At 40.5% G+C, this 21,780-nt stretch overlaps 1 protein-coding gene across 2 annotated transcripts in view; it reads right to left on the bottom strand.

The window, feature by feature from the left end:
* EEIG2 (EEIG family member 2) overlaps nucleotides 1-21,286 on the bottom strand; it is a 29,163-nt gene extending 7,877 nt beyond the window's left edge. For both annotated transcript variants that reach the window (XM_072867489.1, XM_072867490.1), the window contains exons 1-5: nucleotides 20,998-21,286; nucleotides 5,476-5,596; nucleotides 4,822-4,851; nucleotides 4,169-4,285; nucleotides 2,894-2,940 (exon numbers count right to left, since the gene is read on the bottom strand). In XM_072867489.1, coding sequence (XP_072723590.1) covers nucleotides 2,894-2,940; nucleotides 4,169-4,285; nucleotides 4,822-4,851; nucleotides 5,476-5,596; nucleotides 20,998-21,236 — 554 coding nt within the window. In that variant the 5' untranslated portion in view covers nucleotides 21,237-21,286. The remainder of the gene's footprint in view (nucleotides 1-2,893; nucleotides 2,941-4,168; nucleotides 4,286-4,821; nucleotides 4,852-5,475; nucleotides 5,597-20,997) is intronic.
* Nucleotides 21,287-21,780: the final 494 nt, after the last annotated feature.

The following is a 21,780-nucleotide window of genomic DNA, read 5'->3' as shown; positions in this document are numbered from 1 at the left end:
GCTAAACATCAAGCCTTCTAGGCTTCTTCATAAAATATATAGCTGATTCCAGATTGTGAAATTGTTTCAAGGTTTATTTTTCCTTCTACGAAGAACATCTGGATTAGATAAATTTTTTGTTCTGTTTGTGTTTAAAGTTTACGTTCCAGGAAATGGTTATATCATCAGTTTGGAAGAAAATGCCAAGTCTGAACAATTTCAGTTAGAGATTTTTTCCTAGGGAGCCAGAAAACTATTTAGGTACTAATTTCAACTGCTTCGGTACCAGCCAGTAAAGAACAGAAATACATTGTTTTATTAGTATACAAGACTAATGATTGGTTAGTTGCCTTTGAGAAACTGTTTATCAGTATCAGTGATGTATTTGTTAATAGGTCTGACTCAAAGTCAATCAAGAGGTGCTACATAACTAGGGATACAGAAAAGCTTTGCCCAATCAAACAAATTCAGATAATACCCTCTTACTATTTATTCAGTAAGCACAAGATGAGATTTCACAGTGTTCTATTCTTCTTATTGAAGGTTAGAAGAGAGGAGAAAGGGCCTTTAATGGTGCAAGGGGACATTGAAGAGTTCCTGCAGTGAATCATCTGAGCTAGGCTGGTGCAGGCAACATTCTCAGATCTCCTCAGAAACAATGGTAAGGATCCAGCCACAGCAGTAATGCACGAAGTCCCTAGCTGCTACAGAAAACAGTTCTCGATTGTCCTAATAAAACCTACAAATCATGAGTTACTTCATACTTGCACCTCAGACTGACTTAGGAGATCATGCTGCTTTTCTTGGAGCTGCAGCCTCATTTCACTTTAAACACCATCTTTTTTACTTAAGGAAGACTTCAGTATATGTTTACTGCTACAGATTAAGCCTGTATGAGATTATTATCCCTCTTCACTGGATTATTCAGAGGGACATTGATTGCCTACATTAATCTGATAAAAGATGAGTTTAAATTCAGTTTATGAGAATATTTTCAATAAAAAACCTAATCTGTACTGAAGTAAAAGTGTTTTAGTGTAGCAGTTTGTAAGTAATCACTATATCTTTACAGTGGAAGATATCTTTGATCCAACATAAAGTCTGAAAGTATAAATGAAAATTGAGAACCTACACAAAAAGTTGAGATTGACATAACAAGGGTGAAGATAGCAATTTTTTCCAGATTGTTTTCCTTAAGCTAATTTTTTCTTTTCAAGTTATATGTAATTCTTGGAACTCTGCCTTAGACTGTTTTTGAAAAGGCTAACATGAGAACAAGCGCGTTTTCTCAGACCAGAGTTCCGTCTAGCCTTGCATCCTGTTTCTGTCAGCAGCAAACGACAGATGCTAAGAGAATATGGCACACATAGTAATGTATCTCCTGAATATTTTTCCAGCATCTCCTCATCTGTAGCTTAGGTATTTCTTGAGCCTCCTAAGATGTTTTATACTTCATAGCCCTCAATAATTTTTTTATTCAGGAATTTTTCTTAATTCTTTCCTGAGCTTTTAGTATTCACCACATGTAGTAGCAAGGAGTTCCACAGCTTAATTGCATGTTGAGGGAAGAAAATACGTCCTCTCATTTTGATTCCATCTCCTACTACTTTCAGTATCACAACGTGGTCAATGAAGTGAACTGAAGAAAAATTAAACTAGAACTTAAGGGATCAAATTTATTTTGAAGGAATTATTTCATCAACCCCCTCCCCAAACATCTTGTGACAAGTAAAATACAACTAAGTTGGTTTAACCCTGATCTAGACAAAATTGCCATCTACTGTCATGTAGAATTACAAAAGATTGACATTAAACTGAAAAGCACATACACTTCGAACAACCCAGTCTACCAACATTCTAAATTACAGAAAAGCAGTGGCTTTAAGAGTCTTGGCAACTATTGAGGAATTTTCCACACACTGCATTCATGGAAGCAGAGTCTATACATATCTCTAAGCCTATCCTTAAAATGAATGGCATTTAAGTTATTATAAAATATCTCTTATAATACAAATGACATGTGAGAGTTCTTCACTTCCTACTGATCAGGATAATTAAGTCATGGTTAGCAAGATAGTGGTGTCCTCTGGAAATAGGGAGCTTGCCTATTGCACTGTTTCAGTTTAGTTATCCACTAAGCTTGGGTGCCTCATAACAAAATGGCTTATTAGTCTAGAAAGAAGGCAACAATTTAATCTTACTCATTACTAGGTTTTTCCCTAGCATGAGTGAGTTTTCTGTCCTGGTTACTTATGGAAGCTAACATGCTCTAGCAAAACTATTTCCTTAACTACAGATTAAGGACGATGAGGCCAAAGGGTCCTGAATATATAGCAGTGTCTTTTCCTAGGTACCTGCCCCCTCAGATGTTACCTCTTACATCTTTTACTAAGTTGCATAATGTCTTTGCTAACTAAATATCTGTAAGTGCTTTCTCTTGTACTAAGTCATATCGCACTTCTGTTGTTTTTGTTGGGTTTTTTTTAATAAATCTTTTTAAATCATCTGAGACTTGTGAATAAAAGGTGTAACAGCACATTTTCCAAACACAAGCATTAGTCAGATCACCCCATACCAAGTATATTTGTATAAGCTTGCTGCAGGAACAGTTTTCTTTAAGTGTTTCTTTTCTTTTTTTTTAATTGCAGATGTACAGGCTAGTATTCTTTGCTTGAAAATACCCTAACTAACAGCAAGGACAACTGTGATATTTCTACTGGTATTTTTACCATGTTAGCCATTATTCAGCTACCATCGCATTTTTTCATGCCTTTTTTTTTTTTCCTTCTTTTTTTTTTTTTTTTAGAATTGTTGCCAGATTTGAGAGGTTTATAAACACAAATTAGAAGTGTAATTCTGCACATGGGCTGTATGACCAAAACACTATCCCACACAGATTTTTTTATAAACTTACATTTTAAAGCATGGGTCTCCAGACATTAGCTGCATGTTGATCAAAACCTACACATTAAGAAAATAAAACTCACTGTAAGAAAAAAAAATTGAATTGGTCTGTGATACATGGTCATGTCACTAAGTTATACTTGCCACAAATCTTACATTGAAGTAAAATAAAATGGCATCATCACATATGCAAATAAACACACTTATACAAAAAAATACATCTTTTTTCTTAATACAGATGCAAACAAAACAAAATAGCATTTAAAGTAACATAGTTGCACCTACAAGATTCTGCAAAAGATACGTAGATCAAGAAGAATCTTAGAATCATTAATAGTTAAGATGGCTTCAAGGGAAAAACAGAGAGACAGGGAATCTAAAAGATTAATGAGCAAACAGAATATTGTTTAAAACAGCGGGTGCTGAAGTATGTTCTTTGCTGAGAGCATTTAGCAAACTGCTAGCGTATGAGAACTGGTTGTGCTAACATCAGAGATAAAGTAAAACCACAAAAGGTAAATAATGCCATAGGACAACAATGCATTGAGAAGGCTTGTTAGCTGGGTCAAAGCCATAAATTAAAAGTTTTCTGGAAAAAGTCTATGACTGTCTTAAAGAAATCAGAAAGTGCATGCTTACATGGTATACTCAATAGTACGAGAAATTAATCCTAGTGTCTTGGTAGGAAAAGAATTTTTTTTAAAAATTTACTTGTAACATTCTGTATGTAATTATTTTCCGGTTAATGCAGCTTATTCAATTTTTTAAAGTCCTTGGACTAATGGGAGAGAATGGCAGGGTTTCTTCCAACAATGCTCACCAATTGTTACATTGATTACTATCAAATAGAAAAGGGAAAGTTCCAGGAGTCATGGAGGTGTTGAAGCTGGCTTACACATAAATAAGCCAATTAAGAGATTCACTCGTAGAAAAGCTGCCCAGGAAGTTGCCCAGTCTTAAAGATAGAATTGCTACATTTATATGAATGTATTATCTTTTTCATCGTGCTTCCCTATTCCACTTTTCAATTCCTGTTAGAATAGGAATACCTTTTGAAACCTTTTCTTTTACAGCTGTCCAGCTCCATTTCAAAGGGTAGGACAAATTCTGGTTTTGACGGCATGGATTTTAATGATTCTCTCTGAACAACGCTGATGTTTTTACTTTAAATAGTTTTCGTTCTAGAAAGAGGTTCAGCAAATATGTTTTAAATTTCATTAAGTGCTTAATAATACCACTTGTTCCCTGCTTTATTAGTTTAAGTATGATGAAGGAAACAAATTACTTTGAGAATGGAGTTATCCTGTCTTGTATTTTTGGTATCATAACCTTCCAGTAAACAGCGACGAGTGGTATTTCCCGATCCAGCAAACTCTGCTAGATTTAGATCTGCAAATCCCAGCTGTTAAGAGAAAATGACAAAGTCAGTAGTAAGCATATTACTAAATGAAGGTACTTGCTACATGTACAGTATTGAGTGCCACGCAACAGCGGTTTCTCTCAAATATGAATAAGAGGATGCCCATTAAAGGGAGTGGCCCAAGGCAAAAAGCAGAAAACAAACTCTGAGTGTCAAATTCTCTATTGAGAATAGAGAAAATAGAGCATAGCTCTATTTTCAGTTAAAAATTAAAGTCTCAAGAGAAAAAAGAACAAGGAGAGTTTTCTTTCTTTTTAAAAGTAAACACATGCAGAAGGGGTTACTTTTATCAACTCTTTCAACATACTAAATTGAAAGAAAAAAAACGTTCTGGTGATATAATATTATTATATACTTATTAAACACACTGATCAAGAGTTCCAACGCCCCTGTGTCACTATAACGCACATAATGAAATCATGGGTATTAGAGTACTATTCTGGAATTAATTTAAAGGGCATAAAATGACAAGAAAGAAAAGCTAATTTGTAGGCAAAATTAGATACATCTCAATTTACCTTTGCATATGCCTTTCCTCCTTTTAACTCCTAGGAGAAAAGAAACAAAGACATGCCATTAAGCCATTAAAGATACTGACTGGGGTTTTTTTGTTTGGTTTGGTTTTTTAGAAAAGCAAATACTAATCTTCGTTTTAAAATAGCTCAGCACACGTTTGCTAGGCTGTACTGTTGTCATTTAGAACTTGGTGTTAATAATGTCCTCGGTGCAGGCCAGCAGGAGACTGTCATCTTGCGGAGGGGGGGAAGATGGGGGGTCGCCTGACGCCGACCAGCATTTGGCTCTCGCAAAGTCTAGCCCCACGGGTAGAAAGTGCTGCATACAAAATTCTGGTACTTAGCACAGTTCAAGGTTTCTAAGTTTTCTGCTGCTTGCTAGATGTATCTATCATGGGCTCACTTCATAAAGACTGATGAGGGATTCTTTTGCCATCCCACTGGAATAAGTGTTCTTTTCAGTGAAAACGTAAAAAGGCATGAATGAGTCAAAATAAGGTAATTAATAAGATTACTATGAAATTTTGACTAGAAGAATAACTGACATGGTTGCAGCTAAAATTTGCTTTATGAAGTTTATCAGACACTTAAAAATTAAACCAAAACAATCGAAGAAAGAGCAGGGAAAGAGGAAAGGAAGGAAAAAGAGCAGCTTACCTTCCGTACAGACACCCTGCAAATGCAAGTATCCAGAATCCCTGTTGTGGCACTGGCACTGATTTTACACATAAATAAGAACTTTTTCTTCCAGCGGACACAGTTTGCCTGCACTACCTCCCTGCAAATAGAGAGCATATGCTTAGTATCAGTTGCGTATACACTCAGGACCATAAAATGCAATAGAGCAGCTCAAGAACAAACATTGGTTCCACTGTTTGTAGAGTGGTCACTTCATGCAAAATCTGATCCAAGGCCTGAATAATGATCCTTCATTCTTCTCTTTGTGTAGCAAGACTAATAACTGTTTCAAACCTTGAACACAATATCAGACCTACAGAAAAATTCAACAGCCATGTGTTTTTGCAAATGAATGAGACTGTGATTTCTCCAGTTTGCCTCAGGAGAGTGAAGTCTTCCTGAACATCAGCTCCCAGGCACTGTCTTCCAAGCTGCTGAGCTTTGGAATGTGCTCAAGATACCATCTTTGACAAGTAGTTTTTCAGTACACAGAAAGGGAGCATCATACAAGCAGAACTAGATAAATTTGAGGCCTGGAAATGTACAAAGGAGATGGTGTACCGTAACCAGATACAAAGTAATACACTTGGGGCAAACAAGAATTTCAGCTACATCCTGGGAGCTTGCCATTTGACAGCAAAATATGACGACTAATATCTGTACGGATTTGTTCATTGCAGGAGGATTACAAGCTGACAATATGTTGCAGCTGAAAAGAAGGCAAAATGTAGGATGCTTTCAGCTATATTCATGTTATTATATAAGGCTCAAACAGAACACATTATTCTGTTTGGGTAACTCTGGTTGAGCGAGAACGGACTCCAAAAGGAACAGGTACAGGAAGGACAACTAGAAAACTGTATCTTATAAGAAAAAATTACATATAATAAAAATACACTAAGTAATTCAAATACTTTAGAGACCAAATAACTTTAAGTCAAATGAAAAGCAGTTAGGACCAAAATAAGGCATAATCAAACACCCATTTAAAACTGAAAATTACAAGGTCTCAAACCACAGAGCAAGTTTCTAAAACGGCCTTCAAATAAGAGAAGTAGGAGCAAAATACCTTCCTGTATTTAAAGACAAGGTGGGCCAGTTTGTCAATAACAGGGGACATAAGGGCTGGTGATTCTGAGGGACCTGCCTCAATGATCAAAAACTCTTTTCTAGTCTCATGTTTCTAAACTTAGAACTTGGAACTGTGGAGAAACTGTGCTAATTTCTTTTACTGCTTTAATCGTTCAAGTACAGTCTTCACATATTAAAGCATTATTTGTCCTTTTCTTTCTCTTCCATTTTTCCAATACATACATTCCTATGTTTTATATTAACTTCTTACAGCAGCTTATTATTGAAGATCCAGTCTGACATCTTTAACAGAGGTAGAATTCTATGGTTCCACATAAGCTGGAGTCAGAGTTTATGACCTGTGGACAAATGACGACTCGCAAGGCTCACGCAAAAGCTCCGATTTGCTGTGCTGGTGGGGCTGCCAGCTACAGCGCTCACTGACACCATGACTTCCTGAGGTGGGAATAAACTAGCCTGCCTAAAATGAGTCAGTTCAATGACCACAACAGACTAACGGATTCTGATGATGCAACACTGAGTCATATTCAAGCATGTGACCTAAAAGGAACAGGCTCTGTACACCACGAGCTACCTACCTTTATCCATTATGTTTTATATTGTAAACTTTCCTGTGCTTTGGATTGGAAAAAGAAAATCCCAAACTGCCAGTATATCAGTTATTTAAATCCAAAATAGAACCTGAATTCAAAAAAGGCAAATTACTAGTAGTTACATCCTCTACTGGAAACAGGCTCAAGCAAGAAGTCATCAAGTAAAATACAACCTTAAAGGGATATTCGATAACTGCTAACCTTTGCTACACTTAGAAGGCCTAGGAATAACTTGTAGCACTTATGTGATAGTTGCTCAACTCTCAGGTAAAGAAAATAGTCAACTAGATGTCCACTGTCAAGCAGAACACAGCTATCCAACTGCATGGGTGTCCCAGGGTCTGCGTATTTGCAGGTTTCATACACTGTGCTTAAAGATAATGCAACTTCTGATAACACTCTTTTTCTGCAGATCACAGTGGTCCGGTAACCGAGAAATGAAATCTCCGTAATTTCTTTTTTTAAAGGTTTTTTTTGTCTAAGTCTAACAAAATGTCTAACATTTTGAGCTTATCCTAAAATAAAAAAGTTTTTATGCGAAAAAATAAAAGACCCTCTTCTCTCTCAAAAACACCACCACATCAAAATGAGTTTTACCTTTTTCATGAGCTGTCTAGCTACAAAGTTTTGCTTCAAATAGAGCAGGGATATTTACGTCACTATCTTAAGCCATTAGGTTCACTGTAGTACTCTGATCCTTCTGTCAACAGTTCTATCAGGACAGATTGAGAATGCTAGAAGTTCTTATGAAACAATACTAACGTCCTCTTGTGAGCACCAGAAGCAACAGGCCTGCATTGATACTGAAAGGCAATAGACTTGCTCACGCCCTCAACCCTGCTGGTAGTTACCCTGTCAGGAGCTTGTCAGACTAAAAAGACTGAGCGGGAAGGTGAACTTGAATGCAGATTAACTAAGTGATATGGTTGGTCAAGATTTTCTTTCACTAAAACATCACATTTTGGCACACTGGTAGTATTCCTCCCAAAAAATCCAAACGCATAAACACAAAAAAATCCCAGAATCAGATTTTGTATGTAGTTTCAGCATAGCGTAAGGATCTCAGTTTTAACACACCACTATAATTAAAAAGCTCTACATTAAGAGGATAATTAAAAATGCTGTTGCCTAAACAAAGCGATTGTTGTAGCCGGCTGGCTGTTTTACTGGCCTTTAAAGAGTTACTGAAATTAAATCTTACCAGAAATATCTATTCAATGCTAAAATGCATGCAATTATACAAACCTTTATTCAATTTCAGAAAGCAAGAACTCTGAGCAATCCTTTGACTTAAGCTCTATCCCTAGTCTCAGATCAAGGCATATCAGCTATGGCCATGAATCCACGGGGAGCCTGCATTTGCACATTACTATGCATCCAATAATATCTGCAAAACAATCCAGTCTCGAGTGTCCTTTTGGAAACTAGAAGCAATGTAAGTTTTCTGTTATTCGTTATAAGGCTATAAAACAATGCTACAAGACTGAAAGTGTTCACTTGTCATCCATAAAGGTCAGCAAATCCTTTCTCATAGCATCTGCTCATCATACAAGTAGGACAGTTGTCATCACCCTTCCCACCCTTCCCTTATCACTCAGGACACCATTGGGACTACCGGTAACAGAATCACTCCTCCTCCTGGTCATCATTTCACTAAGTTCTTGTAGCGTTTTTACATCTGTAACATTTCCAGTTATTAAAAATGCTTTTTCCTACAAATAATGCCTTTGATTTTCTCGATGTTTCTGTAAACTCATAAGGTCAAAATAATGAACCGAAATCTTGGTACAAGTCAGCATTATGGTTCAGGTTATGTTTCTGCTTTTCAGAACAGCTTTCCACCTCTACAGCAAACTACAGTCAAAGCAGCTTTACATTGTACAGTTATATAGTATTCCAGGTATCACTAACATTATAGTAAAAGATAATTTAGTGAACATTAAATGTAGTATTTTTGCTTGTAAATACAAGATAAATGTAAGTAACACCTGCTTGATAAATGTAAGTGTCCTTAAAACCTTTAAGGATTCTGAATTTATTTCAACATACCAATACTACTATATGTATATCATTGTTCAGGCAAGGAAGATAGTACAAAACCACTCTGCTTTTGGAAGACTCAATCCACTCATACTTCAGGTCAGGATTTATTCAGGCAAATAATTTAATAAACATTAAATGGGATGATCAGGTTTTTAAGTTCTCCTACAAAGAAGAAAGTAAAAGTTACAGTAAAAATGCCTCAGTTAGAGATACTGGTGCTCTAATCCTTGTAAAAATCAAATCAAGTAAAACCAGGAATACCCCTTCCTCCTCATAAGGATGTAAAAAAAGTATCATTAGTTTCTCTCACTGGCATGCTGTTTTAAAAAACAAGATATTTGAAAGATTCGTACACAATCTGAAAAAAAAACCCCAACCAACTGCCCCCCCTGAACAGTTCTTCTAATTCCATTATATAAAGAAAAAATTGACATACTTTAATGAAGATAATTTTAGTGTGAAGAAAAGCACCAGCAAGTTGTGCTGAAAAAAACAAGTCAAATAATCAGAACCTTTAACTTGGAAGAGTCATATCTAAGTTTCTGAGATTCTTAGTTCAAGTGCAAGGCCTTTAGAGAATAAACAGTTATATTGATTGGTCACTATGGAAATGAACCCAGATAACTTCTGGTGCCTGTGCTACAGGGCATCCTGGAGAAAGCTTTCCGTTATGAGTCAGTTTCCTATGAGCCTCACAGTCACTTTACCACATGCAAAGCAAAAACAGTTGTTTTACGAATCAAAATATATCTTGGTTACTAAGATGCATTCAAATACATACTAGGTTGTAGTGCTTTGGTGTAACTTAACGAATGCTGTCGGTAAGACCTAGCCAAGAATAAATCGAATAGACAGATATTTAAAAATAAATTCCAAAGTATAGTTTAAGTCACCATCAGTTTAACAAATTAAACATTTTTTCTTTAGAGGGACAATTAACATTGACTAAATTTCAAATGCAAGATTTCAGCTGTAGACAAGTATTCTTCTGTATATATTTTATGTACTGTACACAACTGCAATTTAGAATGATGAATAAAAGTCTTGTTCTTTCTATTCTCATCCACAAAAGCGAAAATCAACAGGAAAACCAACACAAAAGAAACAACAAATCCTAATCTAATCAATTCCTCATCCTAATTCGTTAACAAGCGATGGGCTCTTTTTTTTTTTTTTGAAGGTGTTTATGACCAGCAGATTGTTTGTTCATTTCCACATGGATAAACGGTATGAATAATGGCTTCTTTCAGCATGTAGCCACAAATGCAAAAATAAATTACTTTTAAGGACCTTAAGTGTCATGGGAAAAATCCCTTCTTGCTAAATGGAAAAACTTTAGCAGGAGAGGCTTAGAAACAAAGAAGCCAAAACTCCTTATAGGCATTTACCAAATTACTGTCTTCCATTAATTAGAAAATTGTTTATTCAAGTTTTTATCTGAATTATTCTAGACAGCCAATTATAACATTTAACCATATGCAGATGATTATGTTGAATGGATGGTTTTTCTAGTGCAATTATTTTAGAATCATTGGTGACTAAGGAAACAAAAGATTGGGAGCATTTGTTTTCAGTTTTAAGATGCCATTCAGTCTTTATATTAGACTACTTTCATATGAAACTACTTCTAGAAATACTTTTGGAATCAGTTGGGTCAGTACACTTCTTTATGTTAAGGAAAGGGGTGTTTGCTTAGACAACTTACAGCTTTTGTACAGAACATGAGTTACCTAACACCTCACTATAAATACCTTGGAAAAAAAAGCTTTTTCACTCCATGAGGTAAATGGGAATATTATCCCTGGAACACTTTAATCCCTGGAAGTATTTAAAAGACGTTTGGATGAGGTGCTTAGGGACATGGTGCAGTGGTGGTCTTGGTAGTGTTAGGTTTACGGTTGGTCTCGATGATCTTAAAGGTCTTTTCCAACCTATACGATTCCGAGATTCTGTGATTATTATTTTTTAAAGCTGGTAGTTTGATGGGAGGGTTGCTTTGGACTTCTAAGAATTGTTGAGGCCGGGTTCTTAGAGTCCAAAGTACAGTGAATAAAATACCCTTAGAAGAGTTGTCTCTGAGTGAGTGCAACTTTTCCAATATTGCCTAAGTTTTGCGTGTTTCTTTTAGGGGAAAATATATCATGTTGATCAGAGAACCCAAGAGAAGTGAGGCTGCTGCAGCTCCACTCCTCAGATCCAACTAGTAGCGAGGCTGAAGATGTATTCCTGGTAAGCACCCACACATGCCACAGACACACCGCTGGCCACACCGAGCACGGCCACACCGAGCACTCGCAAGGCAGCCAGCGCCAACAGCCTCACCGCACTCCCCTCTCGGGCCGAACAGGACAGAGGTCTGCTAGCAAGACCCATATATATATATATGGCTCCCAGGCTACACCACCTGCTTGACAGCTAGTCCGGCTTGATCCCTGGTAGCATTTACACACTCGCACACCTGCACTCGCTCCAGGTGCCGGCAGCACGGGCACACAGGGCTCTGACTCCTGGTCCCAGCCCGGCAGCTGGCAGTTAGTTTCACTCATCTGGTCTCCAGTTGCTGGCACCCAGGCACACGGGTGCACTGGCCCACGATCCCAGGTCAGCTGCTGGCACCAAGACTCTCTCTCACTCCAGTTGCTGGCACAACAGACACACAGGCCCCTGTGACCCACAGTCCCACTCCCGTGGCTGCCACTTAAGTCCACTCACTCAGGTCTCTCCTGTTGCCGGCACCACAGACACCTGGGCCCTCTGATGTGCAGTCTTGACTCCAGTTGCTGGCACTCAGACCCCCCCCATACACACAAAACAGAGTGCCCTTTACCCAGGAAAGAGTTAGAAAGTAGCTTAACATGAAGATAAAATAGACTGCACTGATTAGGAACAGGGCATGGCCAGACAAATGTACCCACCAGCAAACTATTTACACTTACCTCGCCTTTTTATCCCCTTACCTCTCTCTTTTCCCCACACTTGTTCCTCCCCAAGTCACCTAAATTCATCCCTTCCTCCACCTTTAGTTCCTCCCCTAAGCATCCCCTACTAAGCCTCTTCCCCTGCATCCCGTAATGTGTCTCACAGTGCTATGCAGCAACTCCCCTCAGTCCAAAAGGTGCTCTAGTGTTAGCTCAACACGATGGCTTTCCTGCCTGGACAAGGGGGCTGGGGCTCTCCTGGGACAGCCCTGGGAGGGGCCTGGACAGGGTGTCCCCTGGTTCAAGTCCATAATTTCAGTTCCCCACCTGCCTCTGGGTGCCTGGGCTTGTGTAGGTGGGCCTTTGATGGGCTGAGGGCTCCTGCGACAGGCCTGGGAGTAGCTGGAGCAGGGTATTATTTTAGCTCCCCCACCCTCCCCTGCCTTTGTTTCCTGTGCTCATTTGTGGGTGTGCGTATGAACTTTTATCACCTAACAGCTCCCTTTGATCAACCCTTGGCTGAATAAACTTAATAGTTAGCTCTGTTCTTCTGATACAAATACAGTGTTTAGTAGATTGGAGTAACACAGAGTTATTTTTAGTGTAGGAAATGGTCTTTTAAAATGGGAACAATATCCCATTCATATATATAATATATATGCTTTTTTAATACATATATAAAACCAAACATCTTTCTTCTGCAGAATGCCAGAGCACCTAACAAAGAATGCCAATGTCATGATTCCACCTTACAGAGACAGGAGTTAAAGCATTAGCCTATAATCTAAAAGTTTTTCAGCCACACTTTCAGTGCCCTCAGTGGTTCAGGTACTTTACAGTAAGATTTCACCTTTCCTAGGCTATCTTTAGCATTAGGAAGGTATTGTTGGATATAGAGTTCTCATTTATACTGAGGAACACATAATGGTTTGGCATACAAGAGAATACCCTCTTGCACCCCCCTTACCCAAAATCTACTTCCATTTCAAATGCGTGCAGTCTCACAGTTGAGGGAAAGATATAGGTACCCGTGCACCAGGCTCCCAGAGCAGTTGAGTGGCTGTCTTATCGGTCCTCTTTCAGGTAAAACATTGTGCACTACTATTCAGTCTCCCAAGAGCTGCCAAGTAGCTTGGTGTTCGTAAAGCGTTAAGATCCTCAGAAGAAAATTACTCTTACTACACAGAAATGTAGTCTTCCTGTTTGGTTTAGATCCATGCAGCTGAAGGGTCAAACAATATGGTTTACTCATGTCTTTTCTCTTAATATCTCTACTCTACACACAAACAAAATGTAAACAAGATCACCCAACAAAGACATCCTTCATTTTCAAATTAAACTAAAATCCTTACTACTAAGTTGATAATGGAAGTAGAAACAAACAAATAGACAAATATGAAATTAACATAGGTATTTTAAAGCAAATAAAAAGAGATCTATCATCAACACCACTACCAATTTTATTAAAATTTATTCTATGCATCTAATACACATAACTTAATACATGTAACATACATGCTGCCCACGCATGTACCAATTCCAACCTCATCATATTTAAAGAACGTTGAGCTACAAAGGAGCAAAAAAATATTCAATATAACTTTTCAAATACCAAGCTCTACTTTAGATTGTTAAGTTATTTGACAACCAGAATGTTAAATTTAGTCTTCATATAGAAAGATGCATCTCGAAGTTAGAGCTCCGAGCGTGATCTCCAAAGTATACTCCGTAGTAATAAATTTATGCAAAGTTTCAATTTATTTCTTATATTCAGGAAGAAATACAGTTTACTTTTCCTTTAATATTCTGTGCTTCCTCCATGCCTGAGTCATATAAGAAGATACATTCTCTCCAACAAAAACATTTTTTCCTAAGCATTGCAAAAAACCTAACAAAACCAGTCATTTACAAACAGAGCTTCAATGTTTCCCAAATTTCAGCACGAAGCAAACCAGCAAACAGCTGGCTCTGCAGGAAGAGCTCCACTTGTTTACAGTGCACAACTCCCCAGTTAATTTGCTGTTAGTACATGCAAAACTGTAACAGAGCAATCCTTTTCTATTCCACATGTTTTTACTCATAATAAACAGGTTAAAACTTCAACTAGCAACATTTCATGTCAAGTATTTCTTATAAAATACGTATAAACCCATCATCACATGGAAATAGAGCAGCTTTGGAATACTTTTACTTAGGAAAAACTGCTGGTTACAGGCAAGTGCAGGGACCTAAAAGGGAATTAGCACTGTGAAGGCAAACTGCAGTAGCAAGACTGTAGCCAGCAGTTCAAAGTAATTGTTCCCCTCCGTTGGAACATTTGCGAGGCTGTATCTGCAGCACTGCATCTGTTTTTGGGGCCCTCTTGGTAGAAGTAAGACACTGATAAACCGAAGCAAGTCCAGGGGTTATGAGATGAGGGTCTGGAGTCAGGAATGAGGAAGATGAAGCACCTCATGCAGGAGAAGTTGGGAACATGCGATTTTTACAGCCTGAAGAAGAGGTGAAGGAAGATCTAATTGCTATCTTCAGCTATCTCTATTGAGTTAGAGAGAAGATGGAGCCAGATGTTTCTTAGTGGGGAGAGGAGAAAGGAAAAGCAATAACAAGAGAAATTCCAATAAAATAAGGGAAAAAAATGTTCACAATAGAAGTGGTGAAGCAGACGGGCAGGTTGTCTACAAAGACTGGAATCTTACAGATTTTCTAAAGTTGACAGGACAACACTCTGAGCTTCCTGATCTAATTGACGTGCGTCTTGCTTTGAGCAGGAAGTTGGGCTACATGATCTCTACCACTCCCCTCCACCCTAAATTATTCCATGAACAGAAGTAGTCCTTAAAATAGGAAAGCAATCAGTCGCTACGGTGCTTGCAAATGGCAAGTTTATGACAGCAAAATACTGTGCTCCACGTACTGTGCTGGGGTCAGGGGAAAAAAAACCCAACAACATCATCAGCTCTTTTAAACCAAAGTGCCTATTCTGCACAAGCCAGACACATCAAGCATAAAAGCTTTTCCCCCCCACCTCCTCTTTAACAGATGCCTGTCATGCGTCTCTTTTCAGCAACTTTTTCCTGAAAAGGTAGCTGTTGCTGAATCTCTTACCAGTGCTTACAGTTACAGTAACAAAAGCGTCACAAGAATGAGCTCTTTTCGTAACTGCAATAACCAGTTACATTCCATGCAAAATGCAGTCTGTACAAATATTTCCTTATCTCCTACTGTAGCCCAAAGACGACTCTCTCCAGATCTGATTTTATTTTCTTTACTCCTTTGATTAATTCTTTGATTTTCCTCCAATCTATTTCACGGATTTGATTTCTTCATCCCTCTTATTTCACACCATTACTCTTCCACCTTTATACATGGACTCTCCCATTAATATTTTGGCTTTAGTTTCTTCCCCTTCAGCCCTGTCCGGAATATCCACACCAACCCTTGCACATCACGCTACCTTCCTCAAGCATGTTCTCTAAATCTGTTGACTAAACCCATTTTAACTGTTAATGAAAGGCTGAAGAGGTATAAAGAAACCACATTAAAAAAAAAAGAAGTTATAATTTGTGTAGAGAACTTCCTCTTCTTACCTCTTCCTCTCTACAGAGAGGGACAGGGCCTGGAAGCTGCTCAACCGTCTCACAACTGAGAAAACACTAAGTGGGTATTTGGGAATCTGAAAAGAGCAGCTACAAAATTGCAAGCCAGGACTTTTATCCCACTGCCGATTTGCCTCACGGCACTTGAAAACTTATTTTGTTTCAGTTTATCCAACTGCAAATCCGGTTACAGCTGAAAAGCTATTAGAAGTAGCATTATGCATTACCAACTCTGAAGACTGTCAACGGGATTCATACATCATGCAGGAAGATGAGAGTGGTAGGGACAGTAATTCCATGTGACAGGTATGTTTTTCTAACAAGTACTTTTGTTTAAAAACAGAAAACTGATTAACCTGTGTTAATATCAGGAGAAATTTCCCCTTTCAAATACAATAGCAGCAACAGGGAAAACAATGGTTAAAAAGCAATTTAAGAGTCCAGTGAGGCAGAAAATGTACTTGCTGGAGTCACAAAAGCCAGATGTAGTTTTAGGCAGTTGAGAAGGAGGTAGCCAAGCATCACTAGAAGTAAGAAGTACTTATTATCTGGAAGATAACAAATCAATTTCTACAGAAGACAATTACATACTCTAGCCTGTATCTATTAGGAATAAGAATATGTTCATGCGAGTAATGCAAGATCTCCGAGACTGCCTCTCAGGACTCAAGGGTGTGCTGTACATAAAAAAGCTTCCCTGGAATCTGTTGGAGAGTAAAATGTTTTGATGAAAAAGTTATAGTTCTCAGCCACCCCTAATGTCTACCTGTCACACAGATACTGATCATAATCAGCTGCTTAGTTTTGAATGTTGTTTTGTAAAAGAAGGGAGAGAGAAACGTCAGCAGTCTGAAGTGTCAGAAATCAGATGTCAAAGGCAAGGGAATATGACCAAACTGAAGACTGCAGCCGCAAGAACACACCAACCAAGAAGTCTTTTCCTTGAGTGGGGTGCGGGTGGAAATAGAGCTAAAAACGTGACTACCAGGCTTACAGCTACTGTAGCCTAAATCTATACAGTACAGTGTTGAAAATACACCCTCAAGAAATAAGATCTTTTACTTTCCAAAACTTCTTTGATTTCCTCATATCCCATCTGTTCTTTTGCTGCTGGTTGAGCAACAACTCAGCCTATGAACAGTTATCTACTCTAGGGGCCCATCAATTATTTCTTCAGCCTATTAAAATGAGGGCAGATGCAGACAGCCTATGCTTTCAATATATTTATGTCCGTATTAGACTAGCCTTGAATGAATATATTTAGTATTTAGTCAAGTCTATACCTCAAAATAGTATTTTTCTGTTCAAAACATTCATAGGTGTGATTTCTGCCCTGGAATAAACTTCTGTCCTTTCATGGTGCAATAGACATTATCTGCACAATATTTTATGACCAGACAGTGTATAGATACATGGTATCCGGGAACCTGCACAAGTATCCTGTATTAATGTATCCAATTTCAAAGAGAGATACCTATTATCATTGGCCCAGGGAAAAACAGAAATGTAGAGCGGCGCCTTTCCACATAGGAAGCCAGGCTTAAGCCAGAAAGTTTTCTAAATGAAAATGAAGTTTGTTAGCATAACCTTGCACATATCCACAGTCTATTTGCTGAAAATCCACCCTTTGTTAGAAAATCCAAAAACACTATTGCAAAGATCCAGAAGCCATATTAGAAAGCCAGGGGAGGGCAGGAATTGCACTGCATGGCTGACTGGCAGTTTACCAAAACAACCAAAAAAAACTTCCCCCCCAACTCTCTTCACCGTTTTCCATGTTGTAGAGTCAAAGCTTATAACCCATTCATTCCCCCTGGAATTCCAGGGTCCGGTTCTTGCACACACACTCAGACATTCCCCCCAGGTTCAAAAACTGCTACTGCTTGGCTGTTCAATGTCCTTTGATCAAAACATTATTTGGCTTTTTACTTTTGGCAGATTACTTTTTAAAGTTGAATATTTTGTCAGGTACTTAAGCATTTAGCATTATAATACAGAATTTTCTTTTCCTACAGTAAATATTCACAAATATGCATAGGGAAGTTTCAAATAGAAGTTTTCAAACTGCGGTTCTAAAAAAAACTACATACAAACACAGAAAAACCACAGCGATGTGTAAACAATTACTATGGTTGCTATTTGTACACAAACCAGATTGCTACATACTGCACTATACAAGTTGGCTTTATCTGGTCACAGAATTTCTATACACTTCAGGCACACCCCTGTGTCAGCCAGAAACACACTTGGACTCCGACAACAAGTCTCCAATAACATGGGCCATATCTTCGTAACGTATTTCTTCTATATCTCTTTCTCAGTAAAGATCTGAGAAGTGAAAAAAATATTTTTCAATAGCTTGAACTTTTATCTGTCGTCTTTTTGTCCCACTTCAATGTTCAGAGGGATGATGTAGGTATCAGATTGCTTGCAGGATCAGGGCTTTAATCATTCATATAGCATGATCCACACAGGGCCGAAAAGACCGCTTGAAACTGTTTTCATTACAACTCACTACATATAGGCCTTTACTCCAATGCTGCCAACCTGTGTTCTTATGACATTTCTTTCTCAATGAGTAAGCTTTGGAAAGAAAATGCTAATAATGGTTTATAGCCTGTTGATGTGACTGCCTTTTTTTTTTTTAAGGCAAGAGGCAGCAGGGTATTGGTTTGTATCAGTACAAACTTGAGAACTTAATTCTCAATAACTTCTCCTCCCAAAAATTATAGTTTGCTAGACCTCAGTCAGTAATAAAAATAAAAGCTATTAAGAAGACATGATCAGTTTTTCCATGTATTATACAATATTTGAGATAGGTTTGTATATTACTTTCTGAAACACAATGGAGTTCTTCAAACTTATTTTATAACGCTACAAAGATCACTTCCTTTAAGGATATGACTGCCAGCTCGCACTGAAACTAATAAACACATAAAACTAGAAGATGATGGCCACTAAAAAAAGTTTGCAGCTGACAAGTTTTGAAATGCTGCCACTGATGTTAACTTAATTTCTTCCTTATTTATTCAGACCTTTGCTGAATCACCACTGTGAAAATCCATCTGTTAATTCTTAAGCCAAGAGCAAAGGCACTCCCTAAATTGGCACTGAAGGATCACTGCAGAGGAATTCTTTACCTTCCTACCAGCATACCTCAACACTTCTCAGTCCAGCAGGAATGGGCCAGTTACACTCACAGGGACTTTGATATACCAGCATATGTTTCACTGCTGTTTATATTGTTAAGCCATACCCCCAGGAAAAGAAAATGGAAGAATTTCAAAGCTGCTTTGACTCCAACACAATACTTCAGCACAATTTTTTACATCGTCACACTTCCACTGACACTTCCTACGTACACATACTACCTCCTGTCATGCATATTTTACTCTAATACGCTGTTCACATTCATAAAGATATGCATGTATGCTTTCAAGCTTTTAATTTTAGCGTCGTAAACAGGCAAGGCAAAAAAGGCTAAGATCACAATAATGTATCAAAAACATCAGCTCAGCTGAAATTAACTCCTTTAAAATAGAGATGCTGTCCAGAAGCATCTGGACAAAGAGATATGTCAACCTGTGAAAATTAATTCAAGGCAGTAAGGGCTGCATTAGGACAGCAATGGCGCATTAGTGCCTAAAAATCATGATTATCATCATCATCTATTACTCATGAAGAAGTTGCTCGCAAGAAAAACGTTAAAGAAAAAGAGACATGAAATGGGAACAGAACACTGATGAGTTGAAGACCCTCCAGCCGCACAGAAGAAAAATTAATCTTCAATTATACATGCTAGTATAACAGAATGGTGAAATAAGGAGGTTTAGGCCAAGTTCCATTTTTATGCTCTTTATTCTCCTTGATTAATTCTATTTACAGAATCAAAAGCAGATAATTTAGCAAGCTCTGTAACAGCAGTATTTTAATAAGAAAATAACTGAATATTCATAGATCTGTTACTGATTTCTGTCTGCTCCCAGAATTCTATGAGACATTTTTCAGTAAATCCTTTTTGTAATAACATTAAACTAATATCATAACCCATACAACGTGAACAAGTGTAATGGGAAGGTAGTCTCCTCTGGCCCAGACCTGAAGCCACAGCATGCCCTTCCTGTTGACAAGGTTCTGCCTCTGCCTGGTACCTGGAAAAAATTAACCCACTTGTGCTCTGTGGGTTACCCATCGCCACCAGTGGATGGGGAAGCCACCGTCACAGCAGATGAGGGCTCTATTGCTGAGGCACAGAAGTAGGAAAAAAAAGAAAAAGCAAAAAGACACCTGTCTACTGCTGCACGTGCACTGCAGAATTAAGCATGAACAAAGTCAGTCAAATGCACACGACCTGAATACGTACAGGAAATAAGAAGGGACTTTTCCATGAAGCTGTTTATGTTAACTCTCCATGTAGATATCCACAGAAGGAAACACAGTGAGCCGGTGTCCAACAGAATAAAACATGGAGGTGGCACAGCTCACATTCACGGGGGACAGCTCTGACTCCAGACTTGGTGGCAAGCAATTCCTTCCCCTCCGTTACCCCTGCAATCGGCAGGCTTTGTAGCGCGAGGCGTTCTGGCACCGGCGACCCGTTTCTCTAGGACAACCCTCATCCACTCACGGATTCATTTCCCCTTTAATTCAGTGTTTAAGAGCCTCAACATTTATTTTAAAGCGTTACGACTTCAAGCAGCGAGCAACCACGCAGACGAGGAGTCTACAAGTGCCCCCAGGTCTGGTCTCTCTTGCCGTTGATGCTGATAACGCGGGCGGCATGAGAAGACAGCCAGCCCGCCCGCCGGCAAGCCGTGCCACAGGAGCTTTCCACGTCCGTGCCCGCTTCCCTTCCCGAGGGGAAAGGCGAGCAGCACAGCACGCCCGCCGCCGCCGGCCCCGGCTGGGGACCGGAGCCGCCAGAAGCCCCGGGGCGGCCGCCGGCGCGGCCGCTCCCCCCCCGGGCCCCCGACCCCCGCCCGCCCGGCCAACGGCCGCCGCAGCGCGGGAGCCGGCTGAGCCCCAGCCGCCCGCCCCGGCCCTGCCCCCGCGCGGGGCGCCGCCGAGGGGACCCGAGGAGCGGGCGGAGGGGGCTGCGGGGGCGGGCGGCCGCCCTGCCTCTCGGGGGACGCGGCGCGCCGGAGGCGCGGACGCGAGCGGAGCCCGTCGGAACGGGGCGGCCGCGGCCGGGCCGGGGCTGCCTGCGGGGGAGCGGGCGCCCCCGCAGCCGCTCGGCTCGCGAGCCGCGGAGGCACCTACCGGGAGGACTCCCCGCTGAAGCTGCCGCCGTCCAGCAGCCGCACCTTGCAGAAGAGGATGCCGTTGACGAAGGGCACGGAGGAGAGCTCGTCCAGCTCCAGCTCCACGCGGAACTTGAACTTCTTCTTCTTCATCATGATGAAGGCCACGGGCCGGGGGCCGCCCGGGGGCCGCCCCCACGCCCGCTCAGCGCCGCGCGGCAGCTCCCCTCCGCGCCGAGCGCCCCGCTCCGCTCCCATGCCCGGAGCGAGGGCGGCACCGCCGGGCCGGAGCGCTGGCCGCTCCCAGCTCAGCCCCTGGCGGCCGCGGCGCCTCCCGGCCAGCGCTTACATGGCAGCCGGCGCCTCCCTTTCAAACCCGCCCGCCTCCGCTCCGCCCGCTGCCGGCTAGGGCTGGCGGCGGGGCGCGGCCGGCAGAAGGCACTGGCTGGCAGCGCCGAGCCCCGGCCGCCACCGCGCGCAGGCTTGAATGCCGGCGTGTCATTTCCCGACGGAGCGGGCCGGTGCCGGTGCAAGGTTGTTTAGGAACGGGAACGTGGCGCGCCGCTGTCCCGCGCAGCGGAGGGGGCCGGAGGAGGGACGCGCCGCGGCCCCGGCGGAGCGCGGCTTGTGCAATCCGCGCCCGGCAGCTCTCCCGCCTGCCAGAGACCCTGCGGGGCGGGGGGGGGCCCGCGAGTGGAAGCCTACTCTTCTGCTACCATCGCGTCTGTTAAATGTATTATTTTAAAAAACATGAACAAACCAAAACATCGTCCAGGCGTCGAAATTTCAACTCTGAACTTAG

This window comes from Ciconia boyciana, chromosome 7, assembly GCF_034638445.1.
Source record: "Ciconia boyciana chromosome 7, ASM3463844v1, whole genome shotgun sequence".
Taxonomy (NCBI): Eukaryota; Metazoa; Chordata; class Aves; order Ciconiiformes; family Ciconiidae; genus Ciconia; species Ciconia boyciana.
Note: the sequence above shows the minus strand (reverse complement) of the source record. Positions and strands in the feature narration are given on the sequence as shown.